Here is a 27,081-nt window from a genome sequence, read left to right as displayed (position 1 = left end):
ACAGCTCTTGTCAGAACTATGGCTTGCCCAAGGTCATCCAGCGGCTGCAAGTGGAGGAGTGGGGAATCAAACCCAGTTCTCCCAGATTAGAGTCCGCACACTTAACCACCACACCAACCAGTCAAAGTACACTCAAAATATATTGCAAGACTGATCTGAAAAGTGCAGAAGTGGAGGATGCGGGGCGGGGGGAGGGGGACGGGACAACAATACTAAGGCTTTTAAGTGAGCACCATTGTACACGAATAAACATTTGCTAATGACCGGTGTTCGTTTTGCCAGCTTTTCATTTTACCTTCTTATGTTAACAGGATAGAATAAGGTCAAAGGGGCATCATGTTGATATGGAAAATATTCGTAACCATAGAACCAGACTGCAAACCAAGTGTGTATCTGAGCATTTCCTTAAGATTTGCATTTCTGTATCAATATGCAAGGAGAGTTCAACAAAGTGCACTGCAGGATTCTAGCATTTCATTTTATTTTCAAATCATAGAGATATACTTGTGATCTACCGTTACTTGTGATCTACCGTTAGGGCATTCAAGTCCAATTTAAACAAAATTCTTGTAAGATAGACTAAATTAAAAACGTTAAGCGGGATATCACATTTTGAGAGAGACTGGAGGCAGCATTAACAATAACTTACAGAGTAACAGTAGAATACGCTACAGTGCAATTAAAAAAAATATATATCCGGAGACAGACGGCACATTAGCATCTGCGTAAGGAAATTAGCTCTTTCAGCAAAACCATTTCTTTCTGCATTCATAGCTACAACTTGAAAAGGAAATCCCACACACGACCGCAAGTTATTCACTTAGAACAGCCATTCCCTGTATAGCCCTTTCTACCGGTCACGTTAACATTCTTTATTAGAAAAGCCAAGTGCATTAAATGAAACTGTGATGGGAGGCACATAACTTTGAATACTCCAGTCCTCACTGCTGTGCTTTAACTTTTAGTTAACTAGACACAGATATATGAAATGGACCGATTCTGTTTCCCAGCTGCTTACTGAGACTTCTCTAGTCTTAAGAGAAAGATATAATTACGTGAGTTCCCTCCAAAGCTGTTTGTTTCTTTTAATGCACATTCAGCAAATACCTATACCAATGAGGCCAAACTACGTATCCTGACTCAAAAGTAAGCACCATTGAGGGCAATGGGATTTACTCGGCAGAACGTAGGCACAGGATTGCAGCCTAAGGGACTGAAAGGAAGTGCACCGATACTTAGATACTCGTTTCTAAGCAAGTTCCCCTTTAGCAGCTAATAAAAATGAAGTCGGCAGTTTACAAGTGATGAACAGCCAAGATTCAACAATGGTGCCTTTGGCACAGGCAAGAGGGTTCACGCAAGTCCCACGGAATGCGGCAAGCTTCTTTCTTTCAACCAGAAGGACCAAACACAAACTTCTTTTGGACCGTCCCTCAGTTTCAACAGCAGCCAACTGTGAGGCATGCGGAGCTGTGGTTCCGAAGGAAAATCCAGTCACAACCCCCCTACTTCACTAGTTGGATCAAGGCCAGAGTACTTGCGGATCACATTTGTAACAGCATTACCACCGCAATGTACATTTCGAGAAACCTCCAAATGTATGTATTGAAAGATGGATCTACTTACTTGCCATAGCAGGAGATGTACAGAAAGGCAGTGCCTTAATTACTAAGCTCTTTATTTTAGAACAAGGCTGAGTTCATAAGAACATAAAGAATCCCAACTACACGTTCACGACTACCAAAAAAATAAAAAATAACGGACAGTATGCTTCCACCCTGTCCCAGGTTTCAAAACTCTGTACCCACCACTCCGTAAGGTTCACGATACCCACCCGTGCTTGTATTTCAGCATTCAGATATTGCAGTGGCAGCCTCCTGAAAATGGTATGAAGTCGGTGCTGCAAGCCACAACCCATTGTACTTCTGAGGCAAAATGACCTACTGAATTTCACGGCTGAGGAGCGACCATGTATTGGCCAACTTAAAAAAAAAAATAGTCATGCAGCCGAAGTAAAATGAAAGTCGCGGGGAAACACGGGCTTTGATCGTTCTGTCGTGTTTCACAAATGGCAAAGGATAACTCAGAAAAGTAGGCCACTGTGAAAGACTGGAGACTCTGCAGAGATGCACACACTCTTTAGGCTGCGACCGATTCTGCTTGTTTGCCAAAGGCTCAGCTCGCCCTCGGGCCAGCCTTTGCACAGATTTCAGCCAGTCAAGACTTTGCTCTCCGGTTTCTGCGGAAAGCAGAGGTTGAGGTGAGCTAACAAGGCTCTTGTTCCTCGGCTGCTTCCTTGCAGCTCAAAATATCAGGCTGGTCTCCAGGGATCCCAGGGGCCACAAGCTACATTGGGAGGCCCTGCTGGCTCAGGAAACTTGTTTTCCCTGCTCTCTTTCTAGGCCACGGTTGCCATCTACAAGCTAGGCAGGGCTGCCTCGCTTTGATCCAGTGTACCGTCTTCACCAAGGTCATTCTGAGGGATTTTGCAAAACTTAAACTGACACTGAAGCACCCGGTTTTCACAGACAATCAGCCGCAGTCTCGACCATACAACGCTACCGTCTCAAAGCTGGGAAGCAGCGTTAACAGAATGTAATAAACAAGTTTTGTGCACGATTCTACTGAAATTCACTATTGTCAAAACGGCACCCGAAGAAACTGCAAGTGTGGGGAGAGGTCGATTTGCAGTGAACGTGAGCATGGCTTCAATTTGTAATTTTTAGCTCTTATGTTTGGACAAAATAGGCCTCTATTACACATTAAGACAATCAGCAGAAAAATATATGCTCTTCCAATAGCGTACAGTGTGCTTAAAAATATCTATTTTAAAAAAAGGAATTAAGCATCTGTTCACAGCTAGTGAACCCCAATATACGTTTCAGCTCGCTGCGTTTTCATACTTTTAAAATACAAGATAAAATCTTTACCCTTATTAGTTTATGTGGCTAACTAGATTTTAAAGTATCTGCCTAATTCAGTAAAAATTTAAAATAAAGTTACGGGCTTTCTTGTATATACATCACAGTATATGGTGCTTTTTCAGTTTAGCAACACAAAGGCACAATGATCAAGCAAAACATACAGTACCTGAATCTAATGGTTTTGGACTGACAGATTAAAAGTAATTTTAGAAGATGGAAACAGACCTAGAAGGCTATCTTCTCTAAGCCAGATCTCACATCAGAATGTTGGTGCAGGGGAACGGTTTCCTACGTTTGGGAATTGTCCAAAGACACAAATAACTTAATATGAAATGGCTTAAACTGACCACAGCTGGAATTTTTGGGTCAGCTATAAACATACCTGCTTTAATGTATCCAAAGAAAGAAAGAGAGGTACGTTTATAGCCTGAGGCATTAACACCATGTATCCACACAGACATACACACAGCGTGTTTACCATTTGTTACCCTTTTTTTGTAAGACTACAGGTGGCATTTTTAGAGACCGGAAATTTCCAGGTCTTAACAGCCAGGATCTGAGCTCTTTACTTCCCAACCATTATGTCAGCAGCAACTTTTTCTCTGCATCTCTCAAACAAGTGCACCTTTCCTGGAAAAGTGTTAACGCTTCACACCTCCCTTCTCGCATCAAGTAAATGGCAACGTCAAGAAAGTCCCATTATGCAAAACAGGGAAGGGATCAGGAACATGAGTAAGAATCCCACCATTCCGTAGGTAATGTAACGATACGGCAGTTCTACTTCCATACGCTGCCGGGCTTGTCGGATGTTGTCATACGGTATGCAGAAGATCTTACACGCCAGCGGGATGGTGACTTTCTAAATGGCCGTTTTTGTTAGCAACAGAATCACCACGCCAATCAACAATCGCAACATGGCTTTCCCAAGGACAGTCACGGTGAGGGAGGGAACGGGCAGGGGAAGTGCCTCTGGGGAAGGATCGGGCATCAAACTCAGCAGGTAGTTCACATGCGAGCCACAGGCAACCCCAGCCCCACAGCCCAGGATCTGAGCTGTGTCCCCTCGTGATGTACTCCAGGTGTCCAGAGTGAAGGAGAAAATTCCCAGGGCAAGATGGAGGCTGATGATTATTAGTGGTGCATACTTGTGGGTTAAGTTGAAGTTATCAACTAGGTCCACAGCTGGAAGGAAGACAGCCAAGATGAGGATAGCATAAAGGAATCCGGCAATAACATCCTGTTGAGAGGGGGAAAAATGATTAAATATGATGTATGTTATAACTGTAGTGGCTACATATTAAATAAAGGTTTTAAGACAAGAAAGCGACAAAATATTTTTAAAACAGTTTCAAAATGACACAGGCATGGGAGCAAAAGGGGGAAGGAGGAGAAATCTCTCTCTTTGCTAATGAGGTCACAGTCACTATTCAAAAGTGACCATCTCCCAGGTTGCCACCCGCCTGCCTTCTGAGATTAGGTGGGTGGCAACCTGGGAAAAGGACTTCTCGGTTGTGGCACCAAACTTTTGAAATCTCTCCCCAGAGAGACTCACCTGTCCCCTTCTGTTGCCATCTTCTGCCAGCTGGTGAAAACTCCTTCATTTTGTTTGGCATTCCCTCCGCAATTCCTCCCTCCTACCCTATGTTTTAATTGCTGTTTTTATGTGCGTTTTAATGGTTTTAAAGATGTGACTTTATTGAGGGTTTTTAATCTGTTAGCCACCTTGGTGACCCTGATGAGAGCATACAGGTGAGTATAAATTTTGTAAATAAACACATAGATGTCTATATTACTCCAGCAAAAACAAAAAGTGCACATATTTAACACATGGTAGCTGATCTCTGTAGGTTAGTAGGTACTTCCATAATACACAACCACATCCTTGAAACTGTATTATCCATGCAAACTCTGAGAGTTCTCATAGTAGTAGATCAAGATGGGTAGCCATGTTAGTCTGTCTGTCGCAGCAGAAAAGAGCAAGAGTCCAGTAGCACCTTAAAGACTAACACAATTTGCGGCACAGTATGAGTTTTCGTGAGTCACTGTTTATAATGCTATGTCCTTTCAGCAGTTTCATGATTGGCTTATAGAGTCGTTTGCACCCTCATAGCACATCAAGGATGTACTTTTTAAAAGCTATGTAACCATTACAAAACCCTTCTGTGCTCCTTTGTCATGTGGTCGCACTGGTATACCAGCCTGTTAATGTTGTCTGTTTCCTTTTATTTGTATGTCTATACAAATGTGCAGCAGAGGCTCTATGTGTACACCTGTTAGTGGTGGGGAAAGGGCTGCAACACTTTAAAGAAAGGAAAACCAGCAAGAGCCCTGGATACCAAATGGAAAACAGGGAAGTAGAAGGGCACACTCTGTTCTTCAAAACAAGTGCACGACCCAGGCAATAATACTGGTAGGTCACAGAGGGAGAGAGGCACATGCGAACAGGATGCAATATATGACTCTACATACACAGTAACAGCAGGCCAAGCCAAAGGCCTTTAAAACGTGGAGAAGTGTGCAGGCACTTCCAAAGCGTCTCCTCAGTACTTTCATACAAAACCCTGCGTTTGACAGAGTGCTGAAGAAACTCTCTTTATCCCATGTCAGAGCTGCCACTGCCTGAATCAACTCTTCATTACAAAAAGGAAATTATTTGGGGGGGGGGGGGGTTTAATCAGATTTTAACTGTTAGATTCCAGGACCATAGCCGGAAGAAACTATGGTCCTGGAGTCTGTCCTCTTGTTAACAGTTTGAATGAGACAAATAGCTCTCAATAGTGATAAACCTGGTCAAAACGTTCACACACGGTTTGTGAAGGCTATGCTAAAAAGAAGGCATACTTCAACGGCAATAACCTTTGAAGCCTTCCTTAAGAAGGGAAATGTGATCCTTTTCCAATAAAGAAAACATTTTGGTTCTTTGCAAACCAAGCTTGAACAAAAATCTACATTTTCTTCTGCCGTTGAAGGAAGTTAAGATTGTATCAGGACTGACAGAAGGTGGATCACAAATCTACTGGTGGATCACTGGCCCATTTTCTATTGGATAGCTTAGCATCTGCAAGTTGCTAAGATGCTTGCAAACAATAAAATGAGTAATACCTGTTACTCTAACTGTAAAGACGCTACAACTTGTAACAGCATCTTCCATTCTATATGGATACAGAATGTCAACATTTATGATTGAGAAAGCAAGTGATTTCTGCTCAGTGCTTTGTTGCACGTGGCTACATCCAAGATGCTTCTGATTCACATGCTACTTTCTTCATGCAAGTATGGGCAAGTCTAAGCCTAGAGATTTTTAATTACGAAGCTGCCAATGAAACAGACCAAGAGTTTGTCACTGTTCCTGCAGCACCTTGTGGCCTCCGGAAAGATCATTTCTAAGACCCGTGCAGAACAACAGCCTCACATGTTGGGGGTGGAATAGAAAAGGAAAAGGGGATAAAATTTCTCTTCCTTCCACTATTTACTTCATTTATAGGTAAAGGTAAAGGTCTCCCTTGCTCGAAAGCCAGTCGAATCCGACTCTAGGGTTGCGGTGCTCATCTCTGTTTTCAAGTCAAAGAGCCAGTGCTGTCCGAAGACATTTTGTGGTCATGTGGCCAGCATGACTAGATGCCGAGGCACGCAGAATGCTGTTACCTTCCCACCGAAGCAGTACCTATTTATATACTTGAAATTCCTTGCTTTCAAACTGCTAGGTTGGCAGGAGCTGGGGCCAGAGATAGGAGCTCACTCTGTCATGCGGCACACTCGGGTCTTGAACTGCTGAACTACCGACCTTCCAGCCTGTAGTTCAACATCATAACCATGGAGCCACCACAGCTTCATTTATACCCCACCTTTAATCCCAACGGTGACCCCAAAGCAGCTTACATCGTTCTCCTCTTCTCCATTTTATCCTCACAACCTACCTGTGAGGCAGGTGAGGCTAAGAGTACATGACTGGTTCCCGATCACCCGGTCAGCTTCCAGGGTCTCCCAGATCCTAGTCTGACATTCTAACCACTACCACACAGCTCTGCTAAAAAAGGAAATTTCATCCTCTTGTCCTGTCTCACTGCAGTCTCTTGAACCACACAGCTGTTCCTCCGACTATATCCCGTGACCCCAGGAATGGCCTTTCCAGGGGTCAGAAGGGGCCACAGGAATGAAAAGGAATAGAGGGAAATTCCATGTTCTTTCCACACATTGTGGGATACACACCACTATATATCTAACAAGACAGACATGCTTTCTGCTAGCCGCGGCCCAAAAGAACTAACAAAAAAATTGCCTCTCGAATTAGTAAGGCACAGTACTACAACCGACATAGGGATTTAAATGAAGGAGAGCAAACAACAGAGGCCCACCTGGGAGGGCCGGGTCTAATGGAGCCGAAGGTGCGGGGCTTCAGGTGTCTATGTACCAATGCCCAAAGCTTGGGCAATAAGAAGAAAGAGCTTGAGCAACTAATGCGGACAGAGGGATATGGTTTAGTAGGCATTACAGAGACTTGGTGGGATGATTCCCAGGACTGGAAGGTAATAGTGGATGGATATGAGTTGTTCAAGAAAAAACAAAAGGGTCGAAGAGGCAGAGTGGTGCTGTAAGTGAGGAGAGGGTTCGATTGTCAAGAAATACTGGAGGGGGAGGGAGATAGCCCAGGGGAAAGTATCTGGGTGAGGATAAGGGAAGCAAGGACAAACAGTATTGTGGTTGGAGTCTGCTACTATATAGAAATATTGCTTTCTAAATTCTCATGCCTTCTCCTGTGATGACATTCTGATGACAGGCTGTGTCTTTATTTCCTGTTGCAGGCCAAATGGTGAGACCAGATGGCCTGAGCAACTTAACAGCCATGCCATATACCCACATTCCTTCACACCTTTATGCTAAAAGCTAGACTTTAAGGCTCCACACTAGGGCACATAGCCCATGTCACGTACGCAATGGAGAAGCTGGAAGCTGGGTCACCTGACTGCAGGCGGGGCCCCAAACTTCTAGCCAATACACACACACACCTGATGTGCCGCTATGGCAACCAACCATTGGACACACCCATGTCCGCTCGTGATTGGCTGATGGCCACAGCTAATTATGACTGGAATTGGGGTATAATTCCGTTGGTCTCTATGGGAGTGAGCTTCTTCTCTCCTCCTGCTTTGCTTGCTTTAATCCTGACTTTGGAAACAAAGAGCAACTTTTGCTACTGTGGATCTGTATCTCTGAACAGACTGAGACTACATAATTGCGCAAGATGGGATTTCTCTTCAAAATCCCTTGGTGCCTACAGGTGTTGTTATTCTGGACAATCTTGGACTATGGACACTTCAATTGGTAACTATGAATCTTATTAATGTGTAATAAGGGCTAATAGCCATAGGGGGAATTGACCATGTCCTGCTAGAATTCCTTTTGCTGTGGGGGACCAAGGAAGTTCATAGCCCTACGTGTACGTTAGATTTCAGTAGGGCAGATAAATTCCTGGTGGCAGCAGAAACTACCCAGTTTATAAAAGCAAAGAGCACATTTAAAGTGAAAACCAGTCCTCCCAGAAAAGAGGACACCACAGGAACCAAGAAGACAATGTGGATGAACAGAGAAATGTGTGGTGTCCCACTGTATGAATGTAGCACCTTCTGAATTTGTTTTTATGATTCTAATTTGTTTTACTGTTTGACTGTCTTAATGTTTTATAATGCCAGTGGGCTTGTAAGCCACCCTGAGCCTGCTCCAGCAGGGAGGGCAGGGTATTAAATAAATAAATAAATACTAAGGGAGAAAAAGGAAATGTTCAAGAAATGGAGGCAAGGACATACCTCTAAAGAAGAGTATCTGCTGGTTACTAGGCAATGTAGGTCAGCCATCGGAGAGGCCAAAGCTCACAATGACCTAATGATGGCCAGGAAGGCTTGCTACAACAGGAAAATCTTCTTCAGATATGTGAGGAGCAAATTCAGGATTAAAGAGGTGATGGGGGCCCACTGGTGGGTGAAAATGGAGAAACTCTGGTCCTTTCCACACTTGGATCTCATCCCTGGTTTTACCAGAGTTCAACTCGTGACACAAAACCTTGCATTTATCCCTGGTTATAACAACATCCGTTTATCCTGGAACAAGTGTATAGAGAAACTGGAGTGACCTCAATGTAATGTGGAAACAAAAAATACCCCGAGATAATTACAGGGGTGAACTCACCTATAGTGTAGAATGTAAGTTCGGGGACAAGGCTGAACCAGGATTTAAGGTCTAGTGCAGAAAGGACCTCTGACAGAAGACAGAGAGAAAGCACAAAGGGTGGACCATAGGCTAAATATAAGCAGCCGGTGCAATGAAGCAACAAATAAGGCTAATGTGATCTTGGGCTGTATCAACAGAGGCATAACATCCAAATCGCAAGATGTCATAGTCCCACAGTACACTGCACTGATCAGGCCACAGTTCTGGAGGCCTCAATTCAAAAAGGATGTGGACAGAATGGAGCGGGTGCAGAGAGCAACGAGGGTGATCGAGGGCCTGAAGACCAAGCCCTAGGAGGAAAGGCTGAGGGACTTGGGCATGTTTAGTCTGGAGAAGAGGGGATTGAGGGGGAAGGCAGATGTTTAGTATGGAGAAGAGGAGATTGAGGAGGAAGGTCTAGACGATCTTTCCTGCTTACACTGGTTAGAATAGTGAGCCAGCTCACAGTTTTTTAGCCTCCAGCTCACAAGTTTTTGTCTTAGCTCAGGAAGGATGGCTCCAGGGCAAACTAATTTATGCAGTAGCCAAATCGCTCGCTCACAACTTTAATGCCAGGAGCTCTCACAAAGTAGAATTTTTGCTCACAAGGCTCCAAAGCTTAGAGGGAACACTGGCCATCACTGCTCTAGGCTGATCCTGCACTGAGCAGGTGGTTGGCTAGATGGCCTGTATGGCCCCTTCCAATTCTGTGATTCTATGATTCTACGGTTATCCATGGTACAGGCAGGTAGATACACAGCTTATCTGGAAGTTTCTTGACACTAATCAAGATTGAACTCTGGTTAAGAACCGCATCTAGAGATTCTGTGTGTTCAGGGACTTCCACTTGCTGACCTCTACTTTAAATATACAGCCTTACTTATAATATTACAAATTATATTCAATGGAACTTAGGAATTCTATTTTATTGGAACCTCCAACTATAATTCCCATCTGAAATTCAGTATCAAGGCTGATATATTTAAGCATCGAATGAGATAAACTTTAAATAATACATATTTAAAATCTGATTCTTAGACAAGATCTAAGCATAACTTCAATTAGCATGTAGAAAACATAACTTGTGACCTTTGCCTTACCAGAACTGAATGCATTCCCATATATATCCGACTAAAGCAAACCAGTGAACACCAGCAGAAAGCAAGAAGCAGCCCATATAACACTGGATACTGGAGAGGAAGAAAAAGAAGATAACACATTGAACTGGTTAGAAATGAAGTTTACTGGTAAGTCGATTTCAATGTAATATATCTTACTGACAACACTTATTAGATTTTATCTTCTGCAAAACAAAACAACACAACACATATATGAGCACTGGAACAAGAAATTAAGAGTAGGTCAGAGACCTGCATACTTCTTCTCCATGAATTCCCCTGGGTATTCTATTATTTGATACATTTATATATCACCTTATATATAGTCAAAGTATAAGCCTTCATGTGCATGCACACTTTTTCAGATACTAATCTGAAGAAGTGTGCACGCACACAAAAGCTTACACCTTGGATAAAACTTTGTTGGTTTTAAAGGTGCCACTGGACTCAAACTTTGTTCTGCTGCTTCAGACCACTACGGCGACCCCACCTGAATCTACCTAACAGCATAATGTAATACAAAGGAAAGGGGGACTGGAAGGGAAAAGAGAAATGAGGAAGCCTAGATGGAAGGCCTTACAGAATACAAGTTCTTGGAAGGGAAGTCCCAAACAGCTATGGGTCTAGGCTGGCTGAGGCAGCCAGACAGAATGACTGTTGATGGAAGCCAATAGGAAAGAAAGGAGCCAAACTGTCAAAAAATCCCATTAATTGTGATAATAGTTAAAATTAAACAGGATTAGCTTCAAGTAACGCTTGTAAATCTGTTCAAAACTAGAATTTGAAGCTAATTTAGGAATGTTAGTTGATCAGATTGTAGCATTACGTCTGCATTGCTAATTTATAATCAAACTTCAACATAGAAAGGGAAGAGGAAAAACCATGGGAGAAGGGAAAAGGCTGCAAACCCACTGCCTAGTAACCATGGTGAAGCATTACATCAGGGCCTGGGCCAGGTCCAGAAGTAAAGTTTTCTACATCCAAGTCCAACAAATTCAACTCCCCACGGAGCCATGAAGCTCACTTGGGTGGGCCTTATATGCCTATTCCATGACTAAAAAGAACTCTATGCTCTGGTATCCTTAAGAATCTGATATACACAAGAAAAATAAAGTAGATGGTGATTAAAATACAGTAGGGCTTTGATCTCTTTACTACTACTTTCACAGTATCTAATCACCATAACGGCATGTGTCGGTGCCTGTCTTGGCACAAGTAGAGTATAACTGGGCTGTTCAGAGTAAATTATACTCTTGCAGCTAAGAGGATAAAGCTACTTACTTGAGCAGAGGAACAGAACAAACCCATTATGTAGATTGCTAGTGATTCTTCAAGCGTACACGATTATTTACGAGTGGTAACAGTATACGGATGGTACAGCTGATATCATGCTCCATAAAAGCATGGCGTTATCACATTAAAGCCAACAGACTTAAATATTGATAAGGGTAAACAGAAAACAATTTCCAGGATAATTAAGGTATCTGATATATTACCACAGATGTCATCAACTCAAGGGCCCTGGCAAGTAAGTTCATAAGTTATCAGCAGTTGTCCCCAGTGCACTGTACAGTCCCGAGGCCTATGCAACCACATGCTTCGCCTCAGTTATTTCTTTAAGATTTCTGGTTGGTTCTACAACCCAAATCGTATTTCATTGTTTACAGAATGCCCCATCCTGTCGACTGTATTGACTCACTCCGTGTAATCCACCTTGAATCCCAGGGAGAAAGGGAGCCTACAAATAATGTAATTAAATAAATGAATAAAAGGTGTGGGCAGACTCCATTTTGGATCAAACCAATCATGGAAAGAATAAGTGCGATAAAATGCAATCACACGGCAAGACAGCCAGGTCCCCTTGAGAAACTGTCACATCTCTTGATAAATGGCTTGTCTTGTGACACTATTTCTCCACACCCAGACCCAAATTGAATGGCCAGAGCTTGTGTAACAAGAGTGTCTTGCTCAAAGCTGTAGCCGGCGGTGGGGCACATGGGGGCGGTGCCTCCTTTTGTATTTGAGGCACCCCCACCCCAGTCTTCCCCAGTCTCCTTACGCTGAGCTATGGGCGGCCCAAAATGACTGCTCACCCCTTTCACTCACCCCCTTACCCTGGCAGCAGAAGAAAACAGCATGTGGCCCATGAGGAGGAATGAAGGAGGGTTAGACCAATGGCTTTGGGCCAGTGGTGGCACAGCACAGCTTAAGCAATACTGGCCCAGCCCACCAAGGAGCAGCAGGAAGAGCTGGTGTCGCCAAGGTAAGCAGCTATTCCTCCTCAGGCACAGAGGGGAGGGAGAGGAGTAGCAGCCCTGGCGGTGGTGCAGTCCCGGCCCAAGTGCGCTTCTCTTCAATCCGGCCGTCTCCACCTGCCAGCTCTTTCCCCAAACAAGGCACATTCTGATCAGACTTCTTTTCTATCTCCGTGGCGTGCATACGGGGGGGGGGGGGGATCCCCACGGCTGCTTTTCCCTGGGAGCAACACCGCACTGAGACCACAGATTTCTGTCGGGGGAGATGGCCCTTTCACCAGCTCTTCTCTTTACTTTTTTATTTTCTTGTGACATCGTGCCCCCCACCACCGAAAATTTCCTGGCTACGGGCCTGGTCTTGCTGCAGACATTCTTGCACTCAGCCCAGTCTCTACCGCCCAACCATGCCTCTGGCTCTCTTGGTCGCTCTCCTCTTTTTCAAAGCTGTACTTCTCTCCCTGCCAGCAATACATTTCACCCTCCTTTTCACTCCGGCCCTGCTGCTGCCCATTGTGTTCTTTCTCTCCACATCTTTCTCTGTTTTTTCTGAAGCTTCCAAGGCTCTGCTCCCTTTGTCCTTTTCCCCCCCCCCCCCACTTTAAGACAGACTTCCCTCCTCAGCCTGTTCAAGTAAGGGAAGATCTTGTCTCACTAACCTGTTAGTGTTCTTTGAGGGGGTGAACAAACATGTGGACAAGGGGGATCCAATAGATATTGTTTACCTTGACTTCCAGAAAGCTTTTGATAAAGTTCCTCATCAAAGGCTCCTAAGTAAGCTCAAAAATCATGGGATAAAAGGACAAGTCCTTTTATGGATCAAAAACTGGCTAATTAATAGAAAACAGAGAGTGAGTATAAATGGGCAATTTTCTCAGTGGAGGGTGGTAAGCAGTGGGGTACCGCAGGGATCAGTATAAAAAGGATATTATAAGCTTTAGGAAACAGATCAGCCAATATAATAATGCCCCTATATAAATCAATGGTGAGACCTCATTTGGAATACTGTGTGCAGTTCTGGGCACCACACCTTAAAAAGGATATTATAGCTTTGGAAAAAGTGCAGAAAAGGGCAACTCGAATGATAAAAGGGTTGGAACACTTTCCCTATGAGGAAAGGTTAAAGCGCTTAGGGCTCTTTAGCTTGGAGAAAAGACGACTGACGGGTGACATGATCGAGGTTTATAAGATTATGCATGGGAAAGAGCAGGTAGAGAAAGAGGTACTTTTCTCCCTTTCTCACAATACAAGAACTCGTGGGCACTCCATGAAACTGCAGAGCGGTCGGGTTAGAACGGATAAAAGGAAGTACTTCTTCACCCAAAGAGTGATTAACACATGGAATTCACTGCCACAGGAAGTGGTGGCGGCTACAAGCATGGACGGCTTCAAAAGGGAATTAGATAAGCATATGGAGCAGAGGTCCATCAGTGGATATTAGCCACAAGGTATAGATAGGGGCTCTGGGGCAAGTGATGCTCTGTCTTCTTGGTGCTTGGGGGGGTCAACAGTGGGAGGGCTTCTAATGTCCTGGCCCCACTGCTGGACCTCCTGATGGCACTGGTATTTTTGGCCACTGTGTGACACAGAGTGTTGGACTGGATGGGCCTTTGGCCTGATCCAACATTGGCGTCTCTAAACAAAGTCAGACTGACACCAACACAGTCTTCACTGCAGCAACTCCCCCCCCCCTGCCCTTTCTCTTTTTGGGGAGACTGTAAATAGATGGGTTTCCCTTAGACTAGTTGTGGGTGGAAAGATGACTGCTTCCATTCATTGCACTGCATCTTTGAGGTTTACCATCCCTTCTTGTCATTCAGTCTATCACTGTACTCAAGAAACACTGATTTACCTGAATTAAGGTTTCTCTCAGCCATTTTATGGATTAAAAATTGTCTGAACTGCAGGAAGCAGAGTGTGGGAATAAATGGACAGTTCTCACAATGGAGGGAACTGGGTACTGGTGTTCTACAAAGTTCTATATTTGGACCACTGCTATTTAATTTATTCATCAATGATCTGGAATTGGGGGTGAGCAGTATAGTGGCCCTACTTTACAGAAGATACCAAACTATTTAGGATGATGAAAACCAAGGCAGATTGTGAAGAGCTCCAGGAGCATTTCTCTAACTTGGGTGAATGGAAAAATAACATGACGAACAAAGTTCAAAGTCAATAACTGTACGGTGATGCACACTGGAACAAAAAATACTAACTTTAAATGTATGCTGAGAGGGAAACAGATCTTGAGTCCTCAGTGTATAGCTCAATGAAAGCATTGACTCAGTGTGCAGCTGGTGGGAGAAGGGCAAACTCCATGTTGAGGATAATTAGGAAAAGGACTGAAAACAAAACAGCCAATATTGTAATGTCCTTGTATAGAGATCAGGTGTGGCCCATTTTAAATACTGTGTAAAAGTTATGGTAACGATATCCTTTTTTCTTTTGTCTGGGTGTGTTATATAAAGAACTAGGTCATCAGCAAATAATGAAATTTTAAATATTTCTCCATTAATTTGCATTCCTGAGACTGCAGTATTTTGGCAAACTATGCATGCTAAAGGTTCTATGGCCATAGCAAATAACAATGGTGAGAGAGGGCACCCTTGTCGGTTGCCTCTTGATAAATTTATTGGGTTTGAGTGGGCACCATTTATCCAAATTTGAGCTTTTGGGGAAGAATAGAGTGATTGCAGTAGTCTCATCAATTCATTAAATCTTAATAGTCCCCTGCGTTTGTCCTACACGAACTTTGAGAAATTATTAATTCAAAAGCAGATTCCTATTAAAAATCTTACATCCAAAATCTATACTATGCTGCTACAATCTAGTAACTAGAAATTTGTTGCAGTACCATTAGAACATAAGAGACGCCAATGTTGGACCAGGCCAAAGGCCCATCCAGTCCAACACTCTGTATCACACAGTGGCCAGAAATACCAGTGCCATCAGGAGGTCCACCAGTGGGGCCAGGACATTAGAAGCCCTCCCACTGTTGACCCCCCCAAACACCAAGAAGACAGAGCATCACTTGCCCCAGGGTCCCTATCTATACCTTGTGGCTAATAGCCACTGATGGCTATTAGTCTGATGGCCAGTCAGTCTGACGTCGATACCGGGTAAATTGGTGGAAACCATTATTAAGGGGGATCCAATAGATATTGTTTACCTTGACTTCCAGAAGCTTCTGATAAAGTTCCTCATCAAAGGCTCCTAAGTAAGCTCAAAAATCATGGGATAAAAATCATGGGACAAGTCCTTTTATGGATCAAAACCTGGCTAATTAATAGAAAACAGAGAGTGAGTATAAATGGGCAGTTCTCTCAGTGGAGGGGGGTAAGCAGTGGGGTACCGCAGGGATCAGTACTTGGTCCACTGCTTTTTAACTTGTTCATTAATGATTTGGAGTTGGGAGTAAGCAGTGAAGTGGCTAAATTTGCGGATGATACGAAGTTGTTCAGGGTGGTGAAAATCAGTGAGGATTGTGAGGCACTCCAAAGGGATCTGTCAAAGATGGGCAAGTGGGTGTCAACATGGATGAGGTCTCACCATTGATTTATATAGGGGCATTATGATATTGGCTGATCTGTTTACAATACCCTTCCTAATAATCCCCAGCATAGCATTGGCCTTCTTTATTGCAGTCACACACTGTCTTGACATTTTCAGTGAGTTATCTACTACAACTCCAAGATCTCTCTCTTGATCTGTCTCTGCCAGTTCAGACCCCATCAATGTGTATTTATATTTAGGATTTTTGGCTCCAATGTGCATCACCTTGCACTTGGCCACATTGAACCCCATTTGCCATGTTGACGCCCACTTGCCCATCTTTGACAGATCCCTTTGGAGTGCCTCACAATCCTCACTGGTTTTCACCACCCTGAACAACTTCGTATCATCCGCAAATTTAGCCACTTCACTGCTTACTCCCAACTCCAAATCATTAATGAACAAGTTAAAAAGCAGTGGACCAAGTACTGATCCCTGCGGTACCCCACTGCTTACCTCACTCCACTGAGAGAACTGCCCATTTATACTCACTCTCTGTTTTCTATTAATTAGCCAGTTTTTGATCCATAAAAGGACTTGTCCTTTTATCCCATGATTTTTGCGCTTACTTAGGAGTCTTTGATGAGGAACTTTATCAAAAGCTTTCTGGAAGTCAAGGTAAACAATATCTATTGGATCCCCCTTGTCCCCATGTTCGTTCACCCCCTCAAAGAACATTAACAGGTTAGTGAGACAAGATCTTCCCTTACAGAACCCATGTTGAGTCTGCCTCAATAGGTTTTGTTCATCTATGTGCCTACTAATTCTTTCCTTAATAATGGTTTCCACCAATTTACCCGGTATCGACGTCAGACTGACAGGCCTGTAATTTCCCGGATCTCCTCTGGAACCCTTTTTAAAGATGGGAGTGACATTAGCTACCTTCCAATCCTCAGGAATGGAGGCAGATTTTAAGGAAAGATTACATATCTTTGTCAGGAGATCCACAAGTTCACAATTGAGTTCTTTCAGAACTCTTGGATGTATGCCATCTGGGCCTGGTGATTTATCAGTTTTTAAGTTGTCTATCAGTTTTAGGACCTCCTCTCTCGTCACCTCAATCTGACTCAGGTCTTTCAACACCCCTCCCGAACTCAGCGGCTCTGGAGTGGGCAAGCACCTCTCATCTTCCACAGTGAAGACGGAGGCAAAAAATGCATTTAGCTTCTCAGCCATTTCCCTATCATCCTTCAGTACTCCCGAAATCAGCGGTTCTGGAGTGGGCAAGCACTTCTCATCTTCCACAGTGAAGACAGAGGCAAAAAATGCATTTAGCTTCTCAGCCATTTCCCTATCATCCTTCAGTAAATATCAAAAAGCTCAGCATACAGATCTCCAAAAGGAATTATCGGAATCACAATGGGCTCAGATATGGAGCTCCTCCATCTACACTTCTAAATATTATAACATCAGATTATGTTATAATATCTTATATCTATATGTTATAGATGATAGATCTCCAAAAGGAATTATCGGAATCACAGTGGGCTCAGATATGGAGCTCCTCCGTCTACACTTCTAAATGTTATAACATCAGATTATGTTATAATATCCTATATCTATATGTTACAGATGATAGATAGATGATAGATAGATAGATGGATGTTATAATATCCGATTATATCTAAGATGGTATTTAATGCCTGCCAAGCCCTATGTTACTCCTACTATATCATCAGCATGTTGGAAACAATGTGGAGACAAAGGAACTTCCTGCATAGCTGGTGGGAAAGTAAAGAAGTTAACAAATACTGGACGCATTAAAGATTATACGGGATATGACATACCAAAAACTCCAGAAGCGGTCCTTCTTAACTTGTGGGATATTCTGAGAATCCCTAGGGCACACAAAGAACTACTGATAATGGTGACTGTGGCAAAGAATATTCTCTCCTCACAATGGAAAACCAAACACATTGCTACCTTACAACAGTGGACTAACAAACTCAAAGAATATTGCATTCTTGATAAGATTTCAGATTGTATTGCAAGAACGGAGAACAATCAGACTCTAACTGACCTGTTAGAAAAATGGTCCCTAATTTTAAACGAACTGTGGTCAGGGTTCTTGAAATATGCATTAATAGTATAAAATAAAATAACCTCTCCTACTAGATTTTACTAACTCCAGGCATTTATATGGGTCAGTTGGAGGGTGTTAATTCTTGTATTCTATTGTATATAACTAACAAAAACAACCAAACACTCTATACTCAATATTGCAAAGCGCTGTGCTGACATGTAAACTGGTAAAAACATGCATGTATATTTCAACACCTGAGTATGATGCTTTACATGCTTTGTAACTTCGCAATATATCTTTCAATAAAATGCTATTTTAAAAAAAACTATCTCAAAAAGGTTACTGCAGATCCGGAAAAAATTCAGAAGAAGGAAACAGATGATCAAGGGGTTCCACACCTTTCCTACGAAGAAAGAATAATGAGTCTGGGACTTTTCAGTCTATAAAAAAGGGGAACTAAGGGGAGACACATGGTATTCATAAAATTATGCAAGGGGTAGAGCGCTATTTCTCCTTTTCCCATAGTATTAGTACCCAATGAAATTGATGGGCAACAGGTTCAGGATGGATCAAAGGAAATACTTCTTTACTCAATGAGGAATCACATTATGGAATTCATTTCCAGCAGATTTTGTTATGGCCACAAGCATAGATCACTATAAGAAGAAAAAATACAGATTTGTGGAGGACAGCTCCGCTGGAGGCTACTAGCCTTGGTGAATAAAAAGAACCTCCATATATAGACTCACCAGACCTCGGAATACCAGCATGAAAAAGGTGTATCTGGGAAGCCCTTGGCCTCTATTTGTTGGCCCTTCTGAGCAACCAGTATTATTTGTGAGACAGGATGCTGGACTAGATGGACCACTGATCTGGTGTACTTGCTTGCTTTCTCTCTTTCTCATTTCCCCCTCAAATATAACTGCAAGTACCTGTCTGTGTATGCACAGACTTGGGCTCCCAGACTAAGGCTGCCAAGTCCTACTGTAGCTTTAGTGGGGGAAGTCCTGGCCCTCTCTGGGAGCTCCTTTGCACCTGCGCCGCAATGACATCACCCGGAGGTGCCGTCATTGCGTCGGGCACGTTGGGGGCAGGACCACTATCATTCAAGGGAAAACCATAGTTTCCCCTCAAATGATAGAGCATCATCACACCGGGCATGTCTCCACGATCCTGGCACTTTGGGGGTGGGGTTCTCCCCAGCGGCCCGATCCGGGCTGGTGGGTAATGGACCCATCGACCGGGGGTTGCCCCGCCCCCCAGGGGACCTGGCAACCCTATCCCAGACTGTTTGAACAATTTATGAGTAAAGGCCACACAAAACAGCAAGCAAGCTCAGGTTGTGATAGTCAGGAGAAAGCAGGAGAGAAATCAGGATTACTGGTCATCTTGAGAAAGTGGCAAACTACAGCCAGCAACAAGGTAACAGAAAGAAGGAGCTGTGGGGAGAAGAAATTAGATTTCCCTTGCCCTTCAGGTCCTCATGGGTCCCCCTGTTGCAATATTCCACAGAACAATAGGTTGTTGTTGTTTTAAAGGAGGCAGCTCAAAACTTTAAGAGAAAAGCGATCTTTCAAAGTCCTCAGTTTTTATTATACAGTATCATAACAAAGAACAGTGGTTCTTCTATGATGTGAAGCTGTTGAGGCAGGAGTGTCATGACTTCTGAATTTGTCTGCATAGCTGCTGTTTGTTGCAGAAAGGGTCTGGCACTGGAGGTTTTCAGTGACCTAGACTGGCATTTGGGAACCCAAAGAACACATGGGCTTCTAGATCAAAACTTCACAACTAAATTGTTCTTGGGTTTTCCCCTGGTAACAGAATAAAGCAATTCAAGGTCTGCTTTCTGGCCTTGGTGCCATAGTTGAGAAACAGTTATTTGAAACATGAAACACAGAGGGAAGAAAAAAGTGCTAGGGAGTTTTCTGACTTGTGAACCTTATTTCATAACATCTGGAACCAGTCCATCTACCCTCTAGGTCAAAGGTAGGCAATATAGAGTCATAGAGTTGGAAGGGACCTCCAGGGACCTCCTAGTCCAACCCCCTGCACAATGCAGGAAATTCACAAAGACCTCGCCCCCACACACACAATCAGTGACCCCTCTTCCATGCCCAGAACAGGTAGTAGTTTTGTGCAGTTTTTCCACTTCATTTCAGCAAGCTTATGAATTTTTGAAGAAATAGACATGAAGACGTGGAGAGAGCCAGCATGGTGTAGTATTGGAGAGCTGTGGACTTTAAGCTGGAGAACTGGGTTTGATTAGAACATCAGAGAAGCCAATGTTGGATCAGGCCAATGGCCCATCCAGTCTAACACTCTTGTCACATAGTGGCCAAAAATACCAGGTGTAAGCCCCCCCTCCAAGTTGTGTCTTTTGATCTAGGGTTCTCAGATGTTCTCTTTTTGTGTGCTTCTATTCTCTTTTTGGCTTTAAAAAAAAAACACTGATGAAAATGTCTTCTTTTTTGGGTTGGAAGGTCAGGAATATTCCTAGTTAGTAGCAATTATCACAGCTTAAATTTAAAATTTAAAAAGAGATTTGTCCTAGTAACCACTTGTTTAAAGTAGTCAGTCAGAAAATATGTCCTCTTTTTTGCTTTTCAAAATATGGTAAACCTATTTAATCATGTTTACTATTTTATACCAGATTTTACAAGACATTATGTCTTTTCTACCATTGAAGCAAACTGACTCATGGGTTGAATAGAAAGAGATGATTTCTTTGTTAAAACATGTGATAACTTTCCAGAAGAAATGAGTCTGAGAAGTGTCATGTTTAAGAATGTCCTGTCTCAGCAAAAACTAGTACTTGCTAGAGGCAAAGTTACAGGGTTGTATATAAATTACGCTAGGGTCCAAAGCAAGCATGAACATTTATTATGTCTGCTGTATGCTGCAGTGGGTGGATACTGAAAGAAATTAGTGCAATTTATATTTCAGTATTAGCCACACTTCTAAAGATCATAGGTTTTTTTCCTTCTGAAGCATCTCAAAAACAGGAAATATGGGAGGAGAGAAAATAGAATCTGTACTGAATACTAACAGAGAATAATATTTCTGGCCCAAATACAAATACTAGCCTTCCTGCACAGATTTACTTTGTCCACCAGCAGCCTAATTTTTATTTGCAGCTGTGCTGAAATTAAAACTTGAAACAAGTATTTCAGAGTTGTTTGCAGTACAGTATATATATGCACATATGCACAGCTAGCCCTTAGGGTAGCTCTACATCTGATTTACTGACTAGGAGCAGGCAATCATGCATCATTAAGGAGACGAGCAGCAGACTGAATTGCCTTTCTACAGATCCACAAATGTTCCCACAGGTTAACCATCCATATTCTGCCATATCAACAGTTTTGGGATAGGTAAATTACATATTGTGAGGCAGCAACAGGATTTCAACCCTGGTTTTGCCTTGCAAATCTGATGTATCTTTGGGACCACTTCCTCTGGTATGTCCCTGGGAGAGCGTTACGCTCAGCTGAGAGCAATCTGTTGGTGATCCCTGGCCCAAAAGATATCCACCTGGCCTCGACCAGAGCCAGGGCTTTCTCGGCCCTGGCGCCAACCTGGGGGAACTCTCTGCCAACTTCCAGCAAGGCCCTGCGGGACTTAATGCAATTCTGCAGGGCCTGTAAGGCAGAGATGTTCCACCAGGCTTTTCGTTGAGGACAGCACCAGTTTTCCATCACAGCTGGCACTCTCCTCTTCTTTTTTCCATCTTGCCCGCTTCAGCCTCCTCCTAACCTGCCCATGAGATGGAAGAACAGTCCAAAGCAGGTTTTAGATTAAAATTATAGATGCCATCTGAAGATTGTGTAACTAGGATTAATTGATCTGTTGATTTTAAAAATTGTATTTGTATGTTTTTAACCTCCTGTAAATCGCCCAGAGCCCTGTGTACTCAGGGATGGGAAATTCAGAAATTCAATTGATGATGATGATAATGTATGGTGAACTGATTGTGGGAGAAACTTAACCCTTGCCTCAACCACCATCTCTCCCCAATAAATGCCCTCCTTGCTATTTGTAACCCATTTTTTCTCAGATGGGCTCCAAGACTTAAATAAGTCTGGCTGTGGAAAAGTGGTCAGGGGGCATTTGCAGGGGAGAATTCATCGATGTCTTTTCCCTTCAGCCATCATATGGCAGAAGTCTGTGTTACCCAAACAGGTACCCATTCAGGAGCTATGACGTGCAAAGCATTCTTTACACTTCTAAGACCCAACATGAATCACCTAGGCTCTGGGATCTTCTGCTTGTTGGAGTGGCACTCAAAGAATGAGGGAGAAAATAGCTCTTAAATTAGAAAGATCGTTATTCCTCTAATAAAATACTATTTTTTCTTTTGTTTTATTTATTTATTTCGATTTATATCCCGCCTTGCCTGCAGTCTTTGGTAAGCTGTGTTTATACAACATAATTTTTTTCAGGAACATGAATTATGTAATTTACCTGCTCTTAAAAACAGCTACAATTTTAAGAGTTATTAATGACAATCAATGTTTTACACTGCTGCAGAATCGGATTAGTTTGTTTCCTTTAACCTCAAACTGGCATCTTTGATACAATGTGATACATGCATACAAAAGCAAAGAAAAAAGTGTTTCTTTAGGGCAGTGACAGGAGTTTTGTTGTTTCTCTTTAGCAAACCTGTGAGACTGTGAATTGCCTATTAAAGCTCTTATCCTTGGGGAATTTCCTTTTCTGCATTTATTACATCTTCTAACAATCCATGGTTTACATCCTGATTTAATACACTGTGAAAAGGCTTCTCTAGAGTACCCTCCTTCTTTCTAGGGACTGAGTTAGTGCCAGTAGCTATTATAAGGAAACAACGGTTTCAGGACTATTCATAGGGAAACAATTTGTTTTGAATACTTATAACCCAAGGTGAGACTTCTTTTAATTTGAAAATTTTAAGCAATAAGTACTTTAAGATTTTGCTAATTGTTCATATTGCTGACATGCATATAGCTGAGATCAGATATATAGAAATAATATGCAATAAGGAAAAAACACCTCACTGTGGTACACAAATAGCTGGAATAGACCACGGTGATGGCAGACCAACAATGGTACGGTGCCATCTGCTCCCTCTATAGCTATATCCAATTCATGATGGCACTCACTAATTGAGAAAATACTTATTAAGCAGTCGTCTGCTCCAAACTTTTTATTTGTAGATTATTTTTTATTTACTGTATTTATATACCTCCTTTCTGCCTTGGGGACCCAAGGCAACTGACACCATTCTGTTTTATCCTCACGACAAACCTGTGAGGTAGGTTATAACGGCTGACAGTGTGTGACCAGCCCAAGGTCACCCAGCAAGCTTCCATGGAAGAGCAAAAATTTTCAAGGAATGAAATGCAAAAAATAAATGTGGCCCTTGAGGAATTATTGCTATGGAAAAGGATTTTTGGCAGCAGGAAGCCAAGACTAAGGATTCCATTGTCTGGTATTTCAACAAGCCTGCAATAAGACAAAAAGTTATGTTCCCTTGTAATCCCATCCTGAAATCTAATAATTTTATGCATAACCTTATCAGAATGACAAACTCCTTGCCCATATCTAAATCTTGCCTAGTACTGTAAAATATAATCAGATCTCAGAAGCTAAGCAGGGTCAACTCTGGGAAGTACTCGGATGGGAGACCTCTTTGGAATACCAGAAGAGGGAGGCGGGGGCAGGCTTTATTCAGCCACCTTTCTGAATATTCTCCAGACCCCCAGTAGGGGTCAGACACCAGAGGTCACCATGACTTCCAGGTGCACACACACTCACATATAAAAAATACCAAAAAAAACCACCTGACTCTAAAAAACTTCACAATTTGCTATGCAATCCTATATACGTGTACTCAGATACAAGTCCCACTTTATTCCGTGGGGCTTGCTCCCAGGTAAATGTGCATTAGATCACAGGTTTAAAGAACCAGTGAAACCATAACTACTTCCCAGCATTCTGACAATAAAAGCTGATGTTAGCAGAAGAATCACAAGCTACCTCAGCCCTGGTGGTTTTACATCTTCAGAAGTGTTTAAACGTAATGGAACAACCATTCATTTATCTGTACTGAAATGGAATTATTCTGGCCAGTGGTATGTTGAGCAAGCTGTTTACACAGCATCTAGATGTTTTACATTCTATCCAATCCTTTCCCTCAAGAAATCCTCCTCAACTGAATCTTCTCTGCAAGGGAGGACAGACGGTCCATTTTAAAGGAGCACTATAGCCCAAAATCCATAACCACTGTAACTGTACAAAATTTTCAGTTTTGACTAAAATGAAGTTACCAAGTGAAATCACACAGCAATATACTCTATCCTGATTTTTGTAATCCTTTGAGATATTCTGTATCCACCCACATTATTTTCACATACAATAATTTTACCATATTTAGGTAGAGAACCCCCCCCCCCAGCTACCCCTTATATTATTTGGTTAACTGCACAGGTGAAGAGTAGGGATCAGTATCTTATGCTAATATATTAGAGTGATACGAGCTATGAAATTCTGCTAACAGGAGCAGTCTGTACAGAAGACTGTCCTCTCAACATGTTCTCATTGCCTCAACTGTCAATCACTGAAGTCAGAAATTTTCCTGTTGCCTTAATTAACGGCAGGATGTGGCGGAGATAAAAACAAACTGGGCATTAAGATTTTTTTAAGGCAAAGATTGAGGTGGGTTTTTTTGTTTTTAAAGGTAACCAGAAGCCACTAGGTCCAAGCCCCAGACATATAGGGAACCATGGGAGGAAAGGGGTTAAGAAAGCCCGTGATTATAGCTACACTGGACTCTGTACAGAAGCACGAATGCAACATTAACAGGAAAGTGACTTAATTCCTATCCAAGACCTTTTTCAGCGGTCCCACATTTGCCAACTCCAGTAGATAGTTACCAAAGAAGTGCAATTATTCCATGGGGCCACAGTACAAAAAGCAATATTAAAATGCAGTGAGAATATGGTGGCTTCTGAAAGAAGCACTCAAAAGCCCGTCGCAAGGAAGATGTGCCAAACACAGCTGCATATGGATGCTCATTTACATCAATATCACCACACTAGCTGATGAATGAGGTCTGCAACTGGACCTGAATCACAGACGAGATGAACTGGTATTTTACATCTATGTCTCCAATGTGAAAGTTCAGAGTTCCCCTTTAATTAGATCCTGAGTATGTTTACCGGGAAGCAAGTTCAATAGGACATTCCCACTGAAACAAGAAATCTAGTTTGCATCGTGCATTCCCCTGTGCTGAAGGAAGCTAAAAATTAGATATACAACCAAAATTGCTACAATTTCTAATTCAGTTAGGCATTGTGGAGGTACTTAAATCTTCCAACTGAGGGAACAGAAAATTACTTTACTGTTCTATTTCCAAGTCCTTCTTGGCCTATGCTTCAACCTGGCTTTCAGCCCACACAGTGCTAACAGATGGGGCACACTCCAGAGTTTGCAAATGAAACCACTACAAGAATGGCTGGGAAGTTTTACTGAGATGACACTACACTTTGACATGATGGAGCCCCCATTCAGAAAAACGATTTAGCCATTTTACAATTCTGGGATTATATCACATCTACCATGGTAAAAAAAAAAAAAAATCCCACCAACCTTCCAGGAACTCAGGAAGGCATACGTCCTTTCCCCACTCCTCAGTTTTTTTAGTTTAGACTGAGAGTGAGTGCAGCTGGCTCAAGCCAGCAAGCTTCATGGCTGAGTGAAGATTTAAAGCAGTCCTCGTCGGACGTTCTAGCCCCTGCACCACACTATGTGGCCAAGTACCTGGTACCAAATGTTAACTTGACAACGGATATGTTCATTTTCCATGTGTTTCAAAGCAGCAGTGCCCTGACGTATTTCCACCAGACGATTTTCAGCAGTAGCAGCCTAGGCTAAAACTCTTTACTATGAAGGTGGGGAGGGGAAAGGGGGTCCCCGCTTACCTGCCACCGTCCGTAGCTGAGCAGAACCAGCGTCAAAGGGATGGCCGTGCCCGACATGGCGTGGGTGGAGGGCATGCTGTACTCGGAATTGTAGAAGATCTCCAGCTTCACCACCGGTGGGGAGGCAGGCCGGGGCCAGCGGATAACGTCCTTGGTACACTGACCCAGATACATGACCCAGACCCAGACGATAATGAGCCTCCGGCCCATCCAGGCATCCACGTTCCAGATGCAGAAGGGGAAGAAGAGTATATAGAAGAGCTCGTTGCCTAGCTCCGTGCCCAGGGTGAACAGATAGTAGAGGAAGCGGCTGCGGATCCTGAAGGCTTGGCACACGGACTCCCCCGTCAGAGAGTTGCGCCGGGGCTGCCTCTTCATGCCCCAGCTGTGCTGCTTCCCATCCTCCGCAGGCCCCTGCTGGGACTCTGCCGCTTCTCCGGGAACCACCCCATTCTTCATGCCATTGGAGTGCCACCCCTCACCTTTCTCCCCGGCATCCCTGGCGCTCCGCAGCCGGTACCTCCTGTCACCTTCACCATTCTCTGGGGTTGCCAGGCAGCTCCCGTTGACCAAGAGGACGTCAGACGCGCTTTTCTCCTGCGCCTCTTCCAGGGCAGGTTCCACGCCACACAGCCTTTGGAAACGGGCCACTTTCTCCGGGTCCTGCAGGTAAGCAGCCCAGCGGCGGAAGAGGGCCATGGCTGGAGAGAAAGAGATTCAGGACAGGTGGATGGGGAGGAGGTAGCCTGAACAGTGTCAGCCCAGGTAAGGGATTGGGACCAATTTGTAGGAGGGGGGGGAGGACACCAAGTAGCAGGGCCCCTCCTCCAAGACTTATTGGGGTGGGGTCTGACTGCCGGGTGGGGGGGTTGTTATCCCTAAATCTGGCAGGTCTGGTTGAAGGAGGGATTTCTGATTTGGGAGATTCTGATTTTTCAGATTCTGGTTTGATTTTTTTTTGGGGGGGGCAGGCTTAATTTGACCTGGAGGTGTCCAAATTTGGGGGAATCTGATTTGGGGAGGGCTGGCTGGCTTTCGGGGGGGGCACGC

At 43.3% G+C, this 27,081-nt stretch overlaps 1 protein-coding gene across 1 annotated transcript; it reads right to left on the bottom strand.

Annotated features, from left to right (window-relative positions):
- Window positions 1-464: 464 nt before the first annotated feature.
- Window positions 465-27,021, bottom strand: SGPP1 (sphingosine-1-phosphate phosphatase 1). The gene is made up of 3 exons (XM_015424351.1): window positions 26,032-27,021; window positions 10,229-10,318; window positions 465-4,161 (listed from the first exon to the last, which is right to left on the bottom strand). Exons 1-3 carry the CDS (start codon window positions 26,728-26,730, stop codon window positions 3,784-3,786), a joined length of 1,167 nt encoding a protein of 388 aa, XP_015279837.1. The 5' UTR covers window positions 26,731-27,021; the 3' UTR covers window positions 465-3,783.
- Window positions 27,022-27,081: the final 60 nt, after the last annotated feature.

This window comes from Gekko japonicus, unplaced genomic scaffold, assembly GCF_001447785.1.
Source record: "Gekko japonicus isolate JY-2015 unplaced genomic scaffold, Gekko_japonicus_V1.1 scaffold4243, whole genome shotgun sequence".
Lineage (NCBI taxonomy): Eukaryota > Metazoa > Chordata > Lepidosauria > Squamata > Gekkonidae > Gekko > Gekko japonicus.
The sequence above is the reverse complement of the archived record's forward strand: the minus strand, read 5'-3'. Positions and strand labels throughout refer to the sequence as shown.

Bases quoted from the DNA above. Each gene is read 5' to 3' on its own strand.
- SGPP1 (XM_015424351.1), bottom strand. From the start codon at position 26,730: ATGGCCCTCTTCCGCCGCTGGGCTGCTTACCTGCAGGACCCGGAGAAA. The intron at 10,319-26,031 runs GTAAGCGGGGAC...CTTCCTCTCCAG, and splicing joins TCAGCTACGGACGGTGGCAG to TATCCAGTGTTATATGGGCT. The intron at 4,162-10,228 runs GTAAGGCAAAGG...CCCTCTCAACAG, and splicing joins TGGGAATGCATTCAGTTCTG to GATGTTATTGCCGGATTCCT.